The sequence below is a fragment of the Taudactylus pleione genome, unplaced genomic scaffold (assembly GCF_031769625.1).
Source record: "Taudactylus pleione unplaced genomic scaffold, aTauple2 ptg000040l, whole genome shotgun sequence".
In the NCBI taxonomy this organism is placed as follows: Eukaryota; Metazoa; Chordata; class Amphibia; order Anura; family Myobatrachidae; genus Taudactylus; species Taudactylus pleione.
This window is the reverse complement of record NW_028284442.1, coordinates 3002480-3017508: the sequence shown is the minus strand read 5'-3', so window position 1 is coordinate 3017508 and position 15029 is coordinate 3002480. Positions and strand designations below refer to the sequence as shown.

The window sequence follows — 15029 nt, the reverse complement described above, 5'->3', positions numbered from 1 at the left end:
TCTAAGAAGATATCACAAATCCCCAAGGAGAGTCCAAGTGTGGTGGCGGTTGCGATGCCTGACCTTCCCAGCACTGGACGGGAAGAGGTGGCTCTTTCCACCATTTGCACGCCCCCTGCAAGTGCTGAAAGGAGCACCCGCAGTCCACTTGCTGATATGCAAATTGAAGATGTCACTGTTGAAGTACAACAGGATGAGGATACTGGTGTAGCTGGCACTGAGGAGGAAGTTGGCGAGGAGGATTCTGATGGTGATGTGGTTTGTTTAAATCAGGCTCCGGGGGAGACAGTTGTTGTCCGTGGGATGAAAAAGCCCATCACGGTCATGCCTGGGCAGAAGACCAAACATTCCACCTCTTTGGTCTGGCAATATTTCTATCCAAATCCGGACAACAACTGTCTTGCCATATGTACCATATGTAAAGGTGAAATAAGTAGGGGTAGGAACGTTAACCACCTAGGAACATCCTCCCTTATACGGCACCTGCAGCGAGTTCATAAAAAGTTACTGTCAAGTTCAGAAACTTTGGCTCAGACCGTAAGCAGTCCAGGGTCACCTAAATCCCTTTTTCCTGTTTTATCCAAGGAATCGGTGGATGAGGAGGATGAGGACGACATCTTGCCTCCGTAGAACCAGTTTGTGCAGGGACACATTAATTGCCAGCTTGTTTTGTGGGGGCCCAAACGAACCAATCATTTCAGCCACAGTCATGTGGCAGACCCTGGCGCTGAAATGATTGGTTTGTTAAGTGTGCATGTCCTATTTATACAACATAAGGGTGCGTGGGAGGGCCCAAGGACAATTTTTTCTTTGCAGTATGTACTGTATGGGGCCTAGTTTTTCAAACTGCCATCCTGTCTGCCACTGCAGTGTCACTCCTAGATGGGCCACGTGTTTGTGCCGCCCACTCGTGTCGCTTAGCATAGTCATCCAGCTACCTCGGTGCAACCTTTTGGCCATAAAAACAATATTGTGAGGTGTGAGGTGTTCAGAATAGACTGGAAATGAGTGGAAATTAAGGTTATTGAGGTTAATAATAGCATAGGAGCAGAAAAACCCACAAATTCTGTGATTTTAGCTGTTTTTATGCTTTTTTTCAAAAAAATACAGATCAACCCTCTATATGCTTCAGAGGATGGAGGAGCAGCAAAGGCCATTCAAGCCTATACATCCACCTATGACATAGGCAAAGGAGGGGGTATGCACCTGACTCAAGCGCAGTGGAGAATGATTTCCGTGTTGTGCAAGGTTCTCCAGCCCTTCGAACTTGCCACACGTGAAGTCAGTTCAGACACTGCCAGCTTGAGTCAGGTCATTCCCCTCATCAGGCTTTTGCAGAAGCAGCTGGAGAAAGTGAAGGAGGAGCTAAGACGGAGCGATTCCGCTCGGCATGTGGGACTTGTGGATGAAGCCCTTCATTCGCTTTGCCAGGATTCCAGGGTGGTCAATCTGTTGAAATCAAACCACTACATTTTGGCCATCGTGCTCGATCCTAGGTTTAAAGCCTATGTGGTGTCTCTCTTTCCGGCCGACACAAGCCTGCAGAGGTGCAAAGACCTGCTGGTGAAAACACTGTCAGCTGAAACGGAACGTGACACATCAACAGCTCCTTCTTCATTTTCTCCCACAACTGGGGCTGCCAGAAAAAAACTTAGGTATCCTAAGCAACCCGCTGGCGGTGATGCAGGGCAGGCAGGACCAAGTTTGGACATCTGGTCCGGACTGAAGGACCTGGCAACAATTTCTGACATGTCTACTGTCACTGCATATGATACTGTCACCATTGACAGAATGGTGGAGGATTACATCGGTGACAGCATCCAAGTAGGCATGTCAGACAGTCCGTACCTGTACTGGCAGGAAAAAGAGGCAATTTGGAGGCCCCTGTACAAATTGGCTCTATTTTACCTGAGTTGCCCCCCCTCCAGTGTGTACTCCGAAAGAGTGTTTAGTGCAGCCGGGAACCTTGTCAGCGAAAGGCGTAGGAGGTTGCTTCCACAAAATGTGGAGAAATGATGTTCATAAAATGAATTATCAAATCTTCCAGGGAGACCAGCCTCCAGAACGTACAGAGGGACCTGTGTTGGTGGATTCAAGCGGGGACGAATTAATATTCCGTGAGGATGAGGATGTACACAACACTGAAGAGGGTGAGGAATCGGTGGAGGAGGAGGATGAGGAAGACATCTTGCCTCCGTAGAGCCAGTTTGTGCAGGGACAGATTAATTGCCAGCTTGTTTTGTGGGGGCCCAAACGAACCAATCATTTTAGCCATAGTCGTGTGGCAGACCCTGGCGCTGAAATGATTGGTTTGCTAAACTGTGCATGTTCTGTTTATACAACATAAGGGTGGGTGGGAGGGCCCAAGGACAATTCCATCTTGCACCTCTTTTTTTTCTTTGCATTATGAACTGTTTGGGGCCTAGTTTTTCAAACTGCCATCCTGACTGCCACTGCAGTGTCACTCCTAGATGGGCCACGTGTTTGTGCCACCCACTCATGTCGCTTAGCATAGTCATCCAGCTACCTCGGTGCAACCTTTTGGACATAAAAACACTATTGTGAGGTGTGAGGTGTTCAGAATTTACTGGAAATGAGTGGAAATTAAGGTTATTGAGGTTAATAATAGCATAGGAGCAGAAAAACCCACAAATTCTGTGATTTTAGCTGTTTTTATGCTTTTTTTCAAAAAAATACAGATCCAAAACACAAAACCCAGAACCCAAAACACGGAAGGGTGGTTTTGGCAAAACCAATCCAGATCCAAAACACGAAGAAAGATCCAGATCCAAAACCAAAACACAAAAAGTGGCCGGTGCACACCCCTAGTGTGTACCCACCTTTAGAAAACATGTGAATGCCATTTTACCATCATTTATACCCCATCAGCTGCCACAAGTAGAGATGTGACAGTATGAATCTGAATCGCCCATAGACAGCTACAGAGAATGCACAGTGCGGAAACATACAAGATCTATCTGCACAACTGACTTTGGTTCAAGGGCCTCAACGGTGTCAAAAACTTTGTTGTAGACAGTGGCAAAAGTCTTGAACCTTTAATGACTTCCTCAAACATACTGCTATCTACTACGCCTATCAATATGCTCTGAACTCTGCCAAATATACATACTTCAAATCTCTCATCTCCAGTCAGCTAAAACATATTTAGCTAGTCAAAAAGGGAATTACTTTAATCCAAATTTGTAATGCTTTTATCAATGTCTAACATTGTACAACAATTTGCTTGTACAGTATAATTAAATATTCAAATGTTATTACCAGCTAGACAATTCAAAATGAAACTCACTGCTGGGCTAACTGTTGTGTGCATCCCAACTACTTAGAAATTGTTCTATAAAAGTGGACGGAACTGAAAGGATGCTAAAAAATGACTAATGGAATGTCACATTTTTTCTAGCATGTCTGTTTCTTCAAATATTTATGGAATATGAACTTTTATTAATTTTTATTTAAGGAAATACAAGAACAATCAAGAACAGAAAATAAGGTGCAATCTGTGGGGGTTGCACTTAGGTAGCCTTTGACCGTTTTATGTCTTAAAACAGTCATTATGGCAATTTCTGTTACTCTCTTGTACATTTATAAAATGCGTTCTAATTCAGAATAAAATATTAGCACAGGAGGAGGCAGAAGTGGCAGGAAAATGATGGCATAATATTATCCAATGTGTACTATAAAAAGAGAAAAATGAAGACAAGTTAAAGCCAAATATCCATTAATTAGAGTGTCCCCGTATTTCCTTTTGACCTAACATTCATGTTTTACTTCACTAGCACAAGACTACATTGCATTACAATACATTACACAGTTCTTTGTTTTACTTTATTCAGTCAGGCTCAATGGGATGCGGTATATAAACTTCTTTTACAAAAATCAGATAGAAGTAGAAAGATGAAACATGTATCAACTGCCATGACATGCAATTTAGGAGACTGATGCATAGATCTGTGGACTGTCAATGGCTACTGATGTGTTCCCTCTGACTTCTGAATGTGACAGCCAAGTTACTAATACTAAGGCTCATCAACATGTTTCTATCTATCCAACTCCCACATAAATGACCCTGCTGTACAGCAGCAAGATGGATGTGAGTGTGTGGTGTCTGGTATACCTGTAGGTCTTCAGTGAGTCTAACTGGGTTGAGGTCAGATTTATTTCTAGCTGTTTGAGCAGACCTCTTCTGCTTTTCACCAATTTCTGGGACTGAAGCATCAATCACAGGCTGGAGAGAGAGTTCTGCCTCCTGCCTCAGAACACAGAGCATCTCATGTAATGACAGAACACTAGGGAAAAATACAATGTAAGACATGCAATCTTTATTATGCTAACATTTTTTATACATGAAACAACATAAATTGACTAGAACATCATTTAGATGATTTTGGTATGTGATGGGAAAACGAGCAGTTACACACTTGTGGTATTTATCTAGAAACGTCAGTACCTACCTACAGTTCTGGTTATAGATCTATTGTGATTAACAGTCTCTGGTAAGTAGCCACCTGAGTAAAACGTGTTATGTGACGGATATTGGAATGCATATTATTAGAATGGAACAATCATCATCATTTATTAATAAGATTATATCATTGATATAATTAATATTGAAGTTTCTGTCTATAAAGTATATATTAGTTGTAAACCTTACTAAAATTGTATAGTGCATGGAATTATTTCTATAATTCTTTATCAAAAAGAAAAAAATAACTGGAACCCGTTTATGCTTACTTCTATGAGTAATACAAAAATTGCGCTCTACTTTTTTTTTAGCTGTGACAATAAAGTCATTTAGTTACATATAACTTCAAGCTATCAAAAAAAAAGATTTTTCTAAAAGGTGATGTAAATAAAAATACAATAAAACAGATAAACCCCACTAAACTTGCTGCAGATTTGAATTGCACTGGCTATGAATATGATACTGTACTTACTGTGGCAAAGAAATCCAAGAACAACCACACAAGACACCAGCTGGCTCAAGTTTTCTAGGGTCTTTAACAGTTACATTCTGCTTGTTGTAGGCATACATTAGCAAAACCTAGAATAACAATAAGTTCATTGTATATAGAATTATAGATATTACTTATTATTTAATCTTGTGTTAAAAAAATGTCTGATATTGTAAATATTTATTTTACCTTCATTCACCTTCTATCTGGTGTACATATAGCAATGTGTACATATCAAGGTCATTATATGTGTATAACTGTAAACAAAAGTTACAAACATCCTTTATAATGAATAGGGCAGATACGTCATTTCTACAAAAGTTGGTGAAAATTGTCCTGATTCAGAGATGTACGCTATGCTGATGTTTGAATGATTGTCGGTAAACTATCATGCATCTAAAGGTGGGTACCCATTAGACGATATGTCGTCCAATCCGGTGGATCGGGCCAACATATCGTCAACATCAGCAAGTGTGTACGCACTATGTCGGTCCATGCGCGCTCCCGTAGGGTCGTGTCAATGTGCTGAATGACCCCATGCACTTGGATGCAGTGGGGGAACATATTGTGCGGTCGTTCACTAGATCAAGCGGTGTGTATGGACCGCATGATATGTCATTCGTCGTATCATGGGTAGGCTGGGTACACAGGTCGTCTAATGGGAGGAAAGCAAAACTAGCTCATTATTCTGGTGATGGAGAAAGGACATGTTTAGAGGAATTTCTGAAAGAAAATTTATGTTTAAGTTCTGTAAAAACATTTGTGAAAAAGCAATAAATGCAAATTGCAAAATACACGTAAAAGTTATACCATGTTTTTCCTTTTTTCTGAGGTTGGAAAGTACCACTGCAGACAAAGTTCCTTATCTAACGCATGTGTTGCCATTTGTTCATTGAGAGCTTCTAATCTGCAATCTGGAAACAGGCTAGCAGATGTTCTTATTGACCAAGGTGATTCCTGAGACGTTTCTTCACTTTCAGAATTTGTCTGAAACAAAGATAATGAAATATATATTTCCTCTACCAGATTCAGCGGATGAAACAATGAGATCCTTTAAGATTGTGCAAAAGATGCTTTTATATATATAGGAGAGAAAACAACATTTAAATAGTGTTGAGGCTAGAATGACAAATATGGTATTGTAGCCATTTACTATGGAAGTAGTAAGCTCTAAGCAGCAGAACATAACATGGAAACATCGCAGAGATTTGCCTCACCTTTTATAAGGGGTATATTTACTAAAGTGCTGGTTTTTAGAAGTGGAGTTCTTGCCCATAGCAAACAATGAGATTATCGCTATTATCTTTTCTATAAGGTGCTAGATAAATAATAAGTAGAATCTGATTGGTTGCTATGGGCAACAACTCCACTTCTACAAACCTGAACTTTATAAAATATACCCCTAGTATACATTATACGATACCCCTTAGTATCCACCTGCCACCACACCACTTTGCACAGACAATTTACCTGCTCCCATGGTGGCCTCTTCATCTTCTGCAAACTTCCACACTACCAGGTGCTAATGCTGCAGTATTACACTCCCTGTACTATTATTAACCCTTACTATACTGGTTAATCCCTACAGTCTAAATGTATCCCTATCTGTACTACAATGGAGGCCTTCCATGCTTTTTATATAGTCTTATTTCTGCTTTCCCTCCTTATCTTGTTCTCTCACACAGGCACTTCCTCTCCCATTGATTTTTCACACTCTCTCTTAACAAATACTTATAGACACACATTCACACATTGATACCACACTTGTATATAGTACATTATTTCTTTTTCCACGCACACATGGACATATATGAATACATATACGTGTATATATATATATATATATATATATATATATATAAAAATATATACAGCGAGTAAAATAAGTATTGAACACATCAACATTTTTCTCAGTAAATATATTTGTAATGGGGCTATTGTAATGAAATTTTAACCAAATGTCAGCAACAACCCATACACACATGCAAAGAAATCAAACCATAGAAGTTAAGTTATGTGTAATAATGTGAAATGACACAGGGAAAACGTATTGAACACGCTTACTGAATTTTATTTAATACTTCGTACAAAAGCCTTTATTGGAAATGACAGTTTCAAGATGCCTCCTGTATGGAGAAACTAGTTGAAATCAGGTTGCGGCCTAGGATCGGCCGTTACTCACCCCAGCGCCGGCTTCCAATGATCTCTCGTGTGGTCAGGCGTCAGGTGCGGCGGAGGGTGACGTGCTGAGTATTATTCTTAGAGCCATGTAGACTTCCTTGAGCTGTGCGGTGCCTTGGTTACTGCGGTCGCCGTTATGGACTCAGCCAGGACAGTTTACATCGCCTGACTACCCTGTACCCAATGGTAGCATGGTGGTGGTCAGCTGACGCTGTCCACCAATGATCTGCTACTGCAGGGTATTTAGCCGGCCTCTGGACAGCAGGAAGCTGCCTGTGCAACGTTGTCGCTACCAAGAGTATTCTTGCTGTTACCTCGTTCCAGGTTCCTCTGTGATTCCTTGTGATTCCAGTGTCAGATCGTTGAGCAACAGTGCGTCCAGAACATCTAGCCTGTGTGCTAACTATACCAACTCCCTGTGCAACAGCGTGTCCAGAACATCTAGCCTGTGTGCCAGCTATACCAACTCCCTGTGCAACAGTGCATCCAGAATATCTAGCCTGTGTGCCAGCTATACCAATTCCCCATGCAACAGTGCGTTATCATCTTGCCTGTGTGTGCTACAAATACCGGATTCCTGCGCAGGGTTGCGTCAAGGACCCCTACTGGTGTACCATTTATCTGTGCCTATCTCGACGCAGCATTGCGTCAAGGACCCCCTTCTGGTGTACAATCTGTTGCATCTATTGACGCAGTATTGCATCAAGGTTCCTCTCCAGTATACAATTCTCAAGTGCTCTCCTTGTCATCACGGGTCACCTAGTGCTACCAGCATTCTATTACAAGTATCCATCTCCAGTACAGGTGCTTCTTTTAGAAGTATATCTCCTGGGCCATTTATATATGTCTCTATTCCTACGGTATCAGACACCAGTCCAAAGGGCTGCAACCTGCCAGTTGGGTGCAGCTTAAACCCATATCCCGATTGGTGGGGTCACTCGTGAACACCTCCCAGCTAGTTAGACTCTGCGCCTTTGGACTGGTCTCGTCAATGTCTGATGTCCGTGGATGAGGAGATCATATACACAGGCCCCACACCTCCAATTCCTCCCTCAACCCGAAACCTCTGCTTTCACTCCCTCCAAAGGGGGTTTCTCCACGGTGAACGTGACAGTTGCATGCATTGCTAAGGTGTGATTTTGGCCCATTCTTCCACACAAACAGTCTTCAAATCTTGAAGGTTCCATGGGCCTCTTCTACGAACTCTGGGCCTGATTCAGAGCTGCTCATAAGCAGCCGCTCGTTCGCTCCGAGCGATGTTCGCACATCTGCGCATGCGCATGGGTCGTAATGCGCATGCGCCAACCAGTCAGTGCGGTCGGAAAACGTGTGTTCGCAAAATGGCGAGTGTCTGCTAATTTGAGTGACAGGATGAGGCTTTTTTGGGTGGTAACAGGGAAGGTGCTTGAAAAGGGGGAGTGGAGATGGGAACGCAGGCGTGCCAAACGGTCAAAACGGGCGTTTTAAGGGTGTGCATAATTAACAAAGCAGTGTCATCGACCACGTCACTTGGTTGTTTCTTAGCCTGAACTGTTCGCATGATTGCGGTAGGAAAATCCAACCACAAGCACTGCGAGCAGTTCAGACGCCTTTCGATGTACTCGATTAATCTAATAAATAGCGGAGATGACGTATGATGCGAGCGGCCAGGGGGTGTCTTCACAAAATAGCGAGCGCATGTCTCGTTCACTCGCTCAGACATAGAGGCGTCGACAGACCGCAAAGAGCGAGCGCTCATTTTAAATAGCCGGCCCCTTTTTCTGAACGAGCGAGCGCAAATAGCGTCCGGCTCTGAATCAGGCCCTCTGATCTTTATTTCTTTCCATAGATTTTCAATTGGATTCAAGTCAGGTGATTGACTGGGCAATTCTAGCAGCTTTATTTTCTTTCTCTGAAACTAATTGAGAGTATCCTTGGCTGTGTGTTTGGGATCATTGTCTTGCTGAAATGTCCACCATCGTTTCATCTACAGCATCCGGGTAGATGGCAGCAGATTTTTATCAATAATGTCTCAGTACATTTTTCCATTCATCCTTCCTTCAATTATATGAAGTATGCCAGTACTGTATGCTGAAAAACAGCCCCACACCATGATGTTCCCACCTGCAAACTTCACTGTTGGAATGGTGTTTTGGGGGTGATGTGTATTTCTCTTCCAAACATGGTGTGTATTATGGAATCCAAAGAGTTCAATTTTGGTCTCATCTGACCAGACTATGGCCCTCATTCAGAGCCGTACGCTCTGAGCAGAGCGCACGCTCTGAATGAGGGCCGGGCTCCATTTTCATGGACCGTCCTCCTGGACGCTCGTATAGCTGTGGGTCACCACCCACAGGCTATACGAGCGTGCATTGTGATGGCCGCGATGGTCGAGACCATCGCGACCATCGAAATTGCGAGCCGGAGCCTGCGGTTGAGGTTTTCAACCGCAAGCTCCGGAGTGATTTTGGCTCTATCAGAGCCAAAATCACTCCCACTGACATCACTAGTGATGTCAGTGGCCCGGCTTCTGACAGGAGGCGTTCCCGTGGGAACACCCCCGTCAGGGAGGCACGCCCCCGGCACGCCCACCAAAGGGGGCGTGCTGTCAATCAACATTGACAGCACGCCCCCTTTGATCGGACACAACGAGCGAAGGACTTTCCTTCGCTCGTCGCGTCTGGCGCATGCGCACGACGGAGCTCCCTCCGTCGTGCGCATGCTCAGTCCATAACATCGACCCACTTGCGAGCGGACAGCCGCTCGCGAGTGGGTCTGAATCAGGCCCTATATTCTCCCTGTATTTCACAGGCTTGTCCAGATGTTGGGCAGCACACTTTAAATGAGCTTCAACATGCTTTTCATCAGCAATGGAGTCTTGGTGGTGAGCGTGCATACAGGCCATGGCAGTTGAGTGCATTACTTATTGTTTTCTTTGAAACAACTGTACCTGCTAATTCCAGGTCTTTCTGAAGCTCTCCACAAGTGGTCCTTGGCTCTTGGTCAACTCTTCTGATAATTCTTTTCACTCCTCTGTCAGACATCTTGCGAGGAGCACCTAGTCGTGACCGGTTTATGTTGAAATAATATTCTTTCCACTTCTGGAGTATGGCCCCAACAGTGCTCAGTGGAACATTCCGAAGTTTAAAAATTCTTCTGTAACCAATGCCAACAGTATGTTTTGCAACAATAAGGTTGTGAAGGTCTTGAGAGAGCTCTTTGCTTTTACCCATCCTGAGATGTGTCTTGTGTGACAACTTGGTAAGTACCAAACGAACCCTTGGATTTCATATATACAACAGAGGTTTAAGGCAACTCAGAATTAACTTCTGTTAGGTACCTGCATCATACTACGGGATGTAGTTAGCAGACCGGCCCAACATGGGACTTAAGATGGGTGTCAAAAAGCTGATGCCTATTTTAATCCCGATGCCAAAATCCAGACGGATGCCATCCCAAATAAGGCAAGTAAGGGGCGTCTTAGCTGTTAACCGCGGGAGGGAGTGTTAGGTTTAGGCAGCGCAGCAGGGTTAGGGTTAGGCACCCCTAGGGCGAAGGGCTGTAGGCACTAAGGGGGGACGGTTAGGTTTAGGCATGACATGGGGAGACTTATGTTTAGGCACTAATGGGGAGGGTTAGGGTGCAGGGTGGGGAGGATTAGAGTTAGGCTAAGTAGGGAGGTATCCCGACTCCCTGCTTTTCACCAAGTATTCAGCATTTATTACAAGTGTCTGCCTCACTGCAAGTATTCAGCATTCATTACAGTGTCTGTATCACAGCAAGTATTTTATCACTGTGATTACTTCTCAGCAAGTATTCAGCATTGACTAAGTGCCTGTTCCCCTACAACTGTACTGCTTCACTTAAGTACCTGTCTATCTACAGTAACTCTGCAACATAGCTAGTATTCTCTATTCATCAGAGAATCTATTGGTGTATCTCTAGCTCCATTGTGTCATCTACAGTATAAGTTTCAGCAATTGCCCTGTTTATACCAAGTACCTGGTTATCAATAGTACTCTGCTAGTATACAATCAGCTGCAGGTGTCTGGTCTCTCTGCTCTGGGTTTCTGGTAGTGAGGACTAATGCGGAGTTCAGGTTCTAGTTCCAGTTCTATCTTCAGTGTGCAGTTTCCAGGTCTGTACATCTGTGTGTCAGTGAACAGACCGGAGTCCCTCATTCCTGGCATCAGCTCTGAGTCCTGAGTTCTTGCTTTCAGCTGTAACTTATCCACTCCTGTGTTTCCTGAGGTCTTATGTCCCTGTGTTCCCAATAGTGTGTGCCAGCTCCACGTTCCTGGAATCAGTTCTGGGTTTGATTTCACAATGACCAGTTACAGGTCACTGTACCCCAGAATCTAGTTCTGTACTCCAGTCCAGTTCCTGGTCTAGTGACCTGCCCAAATACTAGGGTGTGCACCGGCCACTTTTCGTGTTTTGTGTTTTGGTTTTGGATCTGGATCTTTCTTCATGTTTTGGATCTGGATTGGTTTTGCCAAAACCACCCTTCCGTGTTTTGGGTTCTGGGTTTTGTGTTTTGGATCTGTATTTTTTTGAAAAAAAGCATAAAAACAGCTAAAATCACAGAATTTGTGGGTTTTTCTGCTCCTATGCTATTATTAACCTCAATAACCTTAATTTCCACTCATTTCCAGTCAATTCTGAACACCTCACACCTCACAATAGTGTTTTTATGTCCAAAAGGTTGCACCGAGGTAGCTGGATGACTATGCTAAGCGACACGACTGGGTGGCACAAACACGTGGCCCATCTAGGAGTGACACTGCAGTGGCAGACAGGATGGCAGTTTGAAAAACTAGGCCCCAAACAGTTCATAATGCAAAGAAAAAAAAGAGGTGCAAGATGGAATTGTCCTTGGGCCCTCCCACCCACCCTTATGTTGTATAAACAGAACATGCACAGTTTAGCAAACCAATCATTTCAGCGCCAGGGTCTGCCACACGACTATGGCTGAAATGATTGGTTCGTTTGGGCCCCCACAAAACAAGCTGGCAATTAATCTGTCCCTGCACAAACTGGCTCTACGGAGGCAAGATGTCTTCCTCATCCTCCTCCTCCACCGATTCCTCACCCTCTTCAGTGTTGTGTACATCCTCATCCTCACGGAATATTAATTCGTCCCCGCTTGAATCCACCAACACAGGTCCCTCTGTACGTTCTGGAGGCTGGTCTCCCTGGAAGATTTGATAATTCATTTTTATGAACATCATTTCTCCACATTTTGTGGAAGCAACCTCCTACGCCTTTCGCTGACAAGGTTCCCGGCTGCACTAAACACTCTTTCGGAGTACACACTGGAGGGGGGGCAACTCAGGTAAAATAGAGCCAATTTGTACAGGGGCCTCCAAATTGCCTCTTTTTCCTGCCAGTACAGGTACGGACTGTCTGACATGCCTACTTGGATGCTGTCACTGATGTAATCCTCCACCATTCTGTCAATGGTGACAGTATCATATGCAGTGACAGTAGACATGTCAGAAATTGTTGCCAGGTCCTTCAGTCCGGACCAGATGTCCAAACTTGGTCCTGCCTGCCCTGCATCACCGCCAGCGGGTTGCTTAGGATACCTAAGTTTTTTTCTGGCAGCCCCAGTTGTGGGAGAAAATGAAGAAGGAGCTGTTGATGTGTCACGTTCCGTTTCAGCTGACAGTGTTTTCACCAGCAGGTCTTTGCACCTCTGCAGGCTTGTGTCGGCCGGAAAGAGAGACACCACATAGGCTTTAAACCTAGGATCGAGCACGGTGGCCAAAATGTAGTGGTCTGATTTCAACAGATTGACCACCCTGGAATCCTGGCAAAGCGAATGAAGGGCTTCATCCACAAGTCCCACATGCCGAGCGGAATCGCTCCGTCTTAGCTCCTCCTTCACTTTCTCCAGCTGCTTCTGCAAAAGCCTGATGAGGGGAATGACCTGACTCAAGCTGGCAGTGTCTGAACTGACTTCACGTGTGGCAAGTTCGAAGGGCTGGAGAACCTTGCACAACACGGAAATCATTCTCCACTGCGCTTGAGTCAGGTGCATACCCCCTCCTTTGCCTATGTCATAGGTGGATGTATAGGCTTGAATGGCCTTTGCTGCTCCTCCATCCTCTGAAGCATATAGAGGGTTGAGTTCCACCGCGTCACAACCTCTTGCTTCAGGTGATGGCGGGGCAGGTTCAAGAGTGTTTGCTGATGCTCCAGTCTTCGGCACGCAGTCGCTGAATGGCAAATTTGGCAGAAATTTTTTGGGCCACCCAAAGCGTCTCCTGCTGCACGCCCCTGTCGCTTTTCAGAAAATTCTGCACCACCAAGTTTATTGTGTGAGAAAAACATGGGGCGTGCTGGAATTTGCCCAGATGTAATGCCCGCACAATATTGGTGGCATTGTCAGATATCACAAATCCCCAGGAGAGTCTAAGTGGGGTAAGCCACTGGGCAATGATTTCCCTCAGTTTCTCTAAGAGGTTGTCGGCAGTGTGCCTCTTACTGAAACCGGTGATACACAGCGTAGCCTGCCTTGGAACGAGCTGGCGTTTCTGAGATGCTGCTACTGGTGACGCTGCTGTTGTTGCTGTGTAAGGTGATACATCTACCCAGTGGGCTGTCACAGTCATATAGTCCTTAGTTTGCCCTGTTACACTTGTCCACATGTCCGTGGTTAAGTGGACATTGGGTACAACCGCATTTTTCAGGACACTGAGGACACTTTTTCTGACGTTTCTGTACAGTCTCGATATCGCCTGCCTAGTGAAGTGGAATCTAGACGGGATTTGGAACCGGGGACACACTACCTCCATCAATTGTCTAAATCCCACTGTACTAATGGCGGATACCGGACGCACGTCTAACACCAACATAGCAGTCAAGGCCTCAGTTATACGTTTTGCTTCAGGATGACTGCTGTCGTACTTCATCCTCCTTGCTAAGGACTGTTGGAGGGTCAATTGTTTAGTAAAAGTAGTGGTGTTCCTACTTCCTCTCTGGGATGATGAACGACTCCCAGCAGCAGCAACAGCAGCAGTGGCAGCAGTAGGCGTAGCAATGCAGGATCCTCCAGAGGAATCCCGGATAGGAGAGTCAGTCATGCCAGTGACATGGCCTGCAGGACTACTTCCGATCCTGACTAAGGAGGAAATTGACGAGGAGGGAGTTGCCGGTGTGGTTTGAAGGCACTTGGATACAACAGGACAACGGGATTTAGGTGTCCCTGGACTGCTTACGGTCTTAGCCAAAGTTTCTGAACTTGACAGTAACTTTTTATGAACGCGCTGCAGGTGCCGTATAAGGGAGGATGTTCCTAGGTGGTTAACGTCCCTACCCCTACTTATTTCACCTTTACATATGGTACATATGGCAAGACAGTTGTTGTCCGGATTTGGATAGATATATTTGCCAGACCAAAGAGGTGGAATGTTTGGTCTTCTGCCCAGGCATGACCGTGATGGGCATTTTCATCCCACGGACAACAACTGTCTCCCCCGGAGCCTGATTTAAACAAACCACATCACCATCAGAATCCTCCTCGCCAACTTCCTCCTCAGCGCCAGCTACACCAGTATCCTCATCCTGTTGTACTTCAACAGTGACATCTTCAATTTGCATATCAGCAAGTGGACTGTGGGTGCTCCTTTCAGCACTTGCAGGGGGCGTGCAAATGGTGGAAAGAGCCACCTCTTCCCGTCCAGTGCTGGGAAGGTCAAGCATCGCAACCGCCACCACACTTGGACTCTCCTTGGGGATTTGTGATATCTTCTTAGAACACACAGTTCTTCGCTGTGCTTTTGCCAGCTTAACTCGTTTGTTTTTTTTAGCGGGAGGAGGGCTTCCATCGTCATGTGAAGCTGAACCACTAGTCATGAACATAGGGAAAGACCTTAGCCGTTCCTTGCCACTCCG

General features: G+C 44.8%; 1 protein-coding gene across 1 annotated transcript in view; it reads right to left on the bottom strand.

Annotated features, from left to right (window-relative positions):
- Positions 1-15029, bottom strand: part of CFAP54 (cilia and flagella associated protein 54) — a 399494-nt gene that overhangs the window by 15947 nt on the left and 368518 nt on the right. Inside the window, exons 65-67 of the mRNA XM_088453676.1 lie at positions 5781-5957; positions 4953-5059; positions 4133-4304 (exon numbers count right to left, since the gene is read on the bottom strand). Of these exons, the coding sequence (XP_088309802.1) occupies positions 4133-4304; positions 4953-5059; positions 5781-5957 (456 nt within the window). The remainder of the gene's footprint in view (positions 1-4132; positions 4305-4952; positions 5060-5780; positions 5958-15029) is intronic.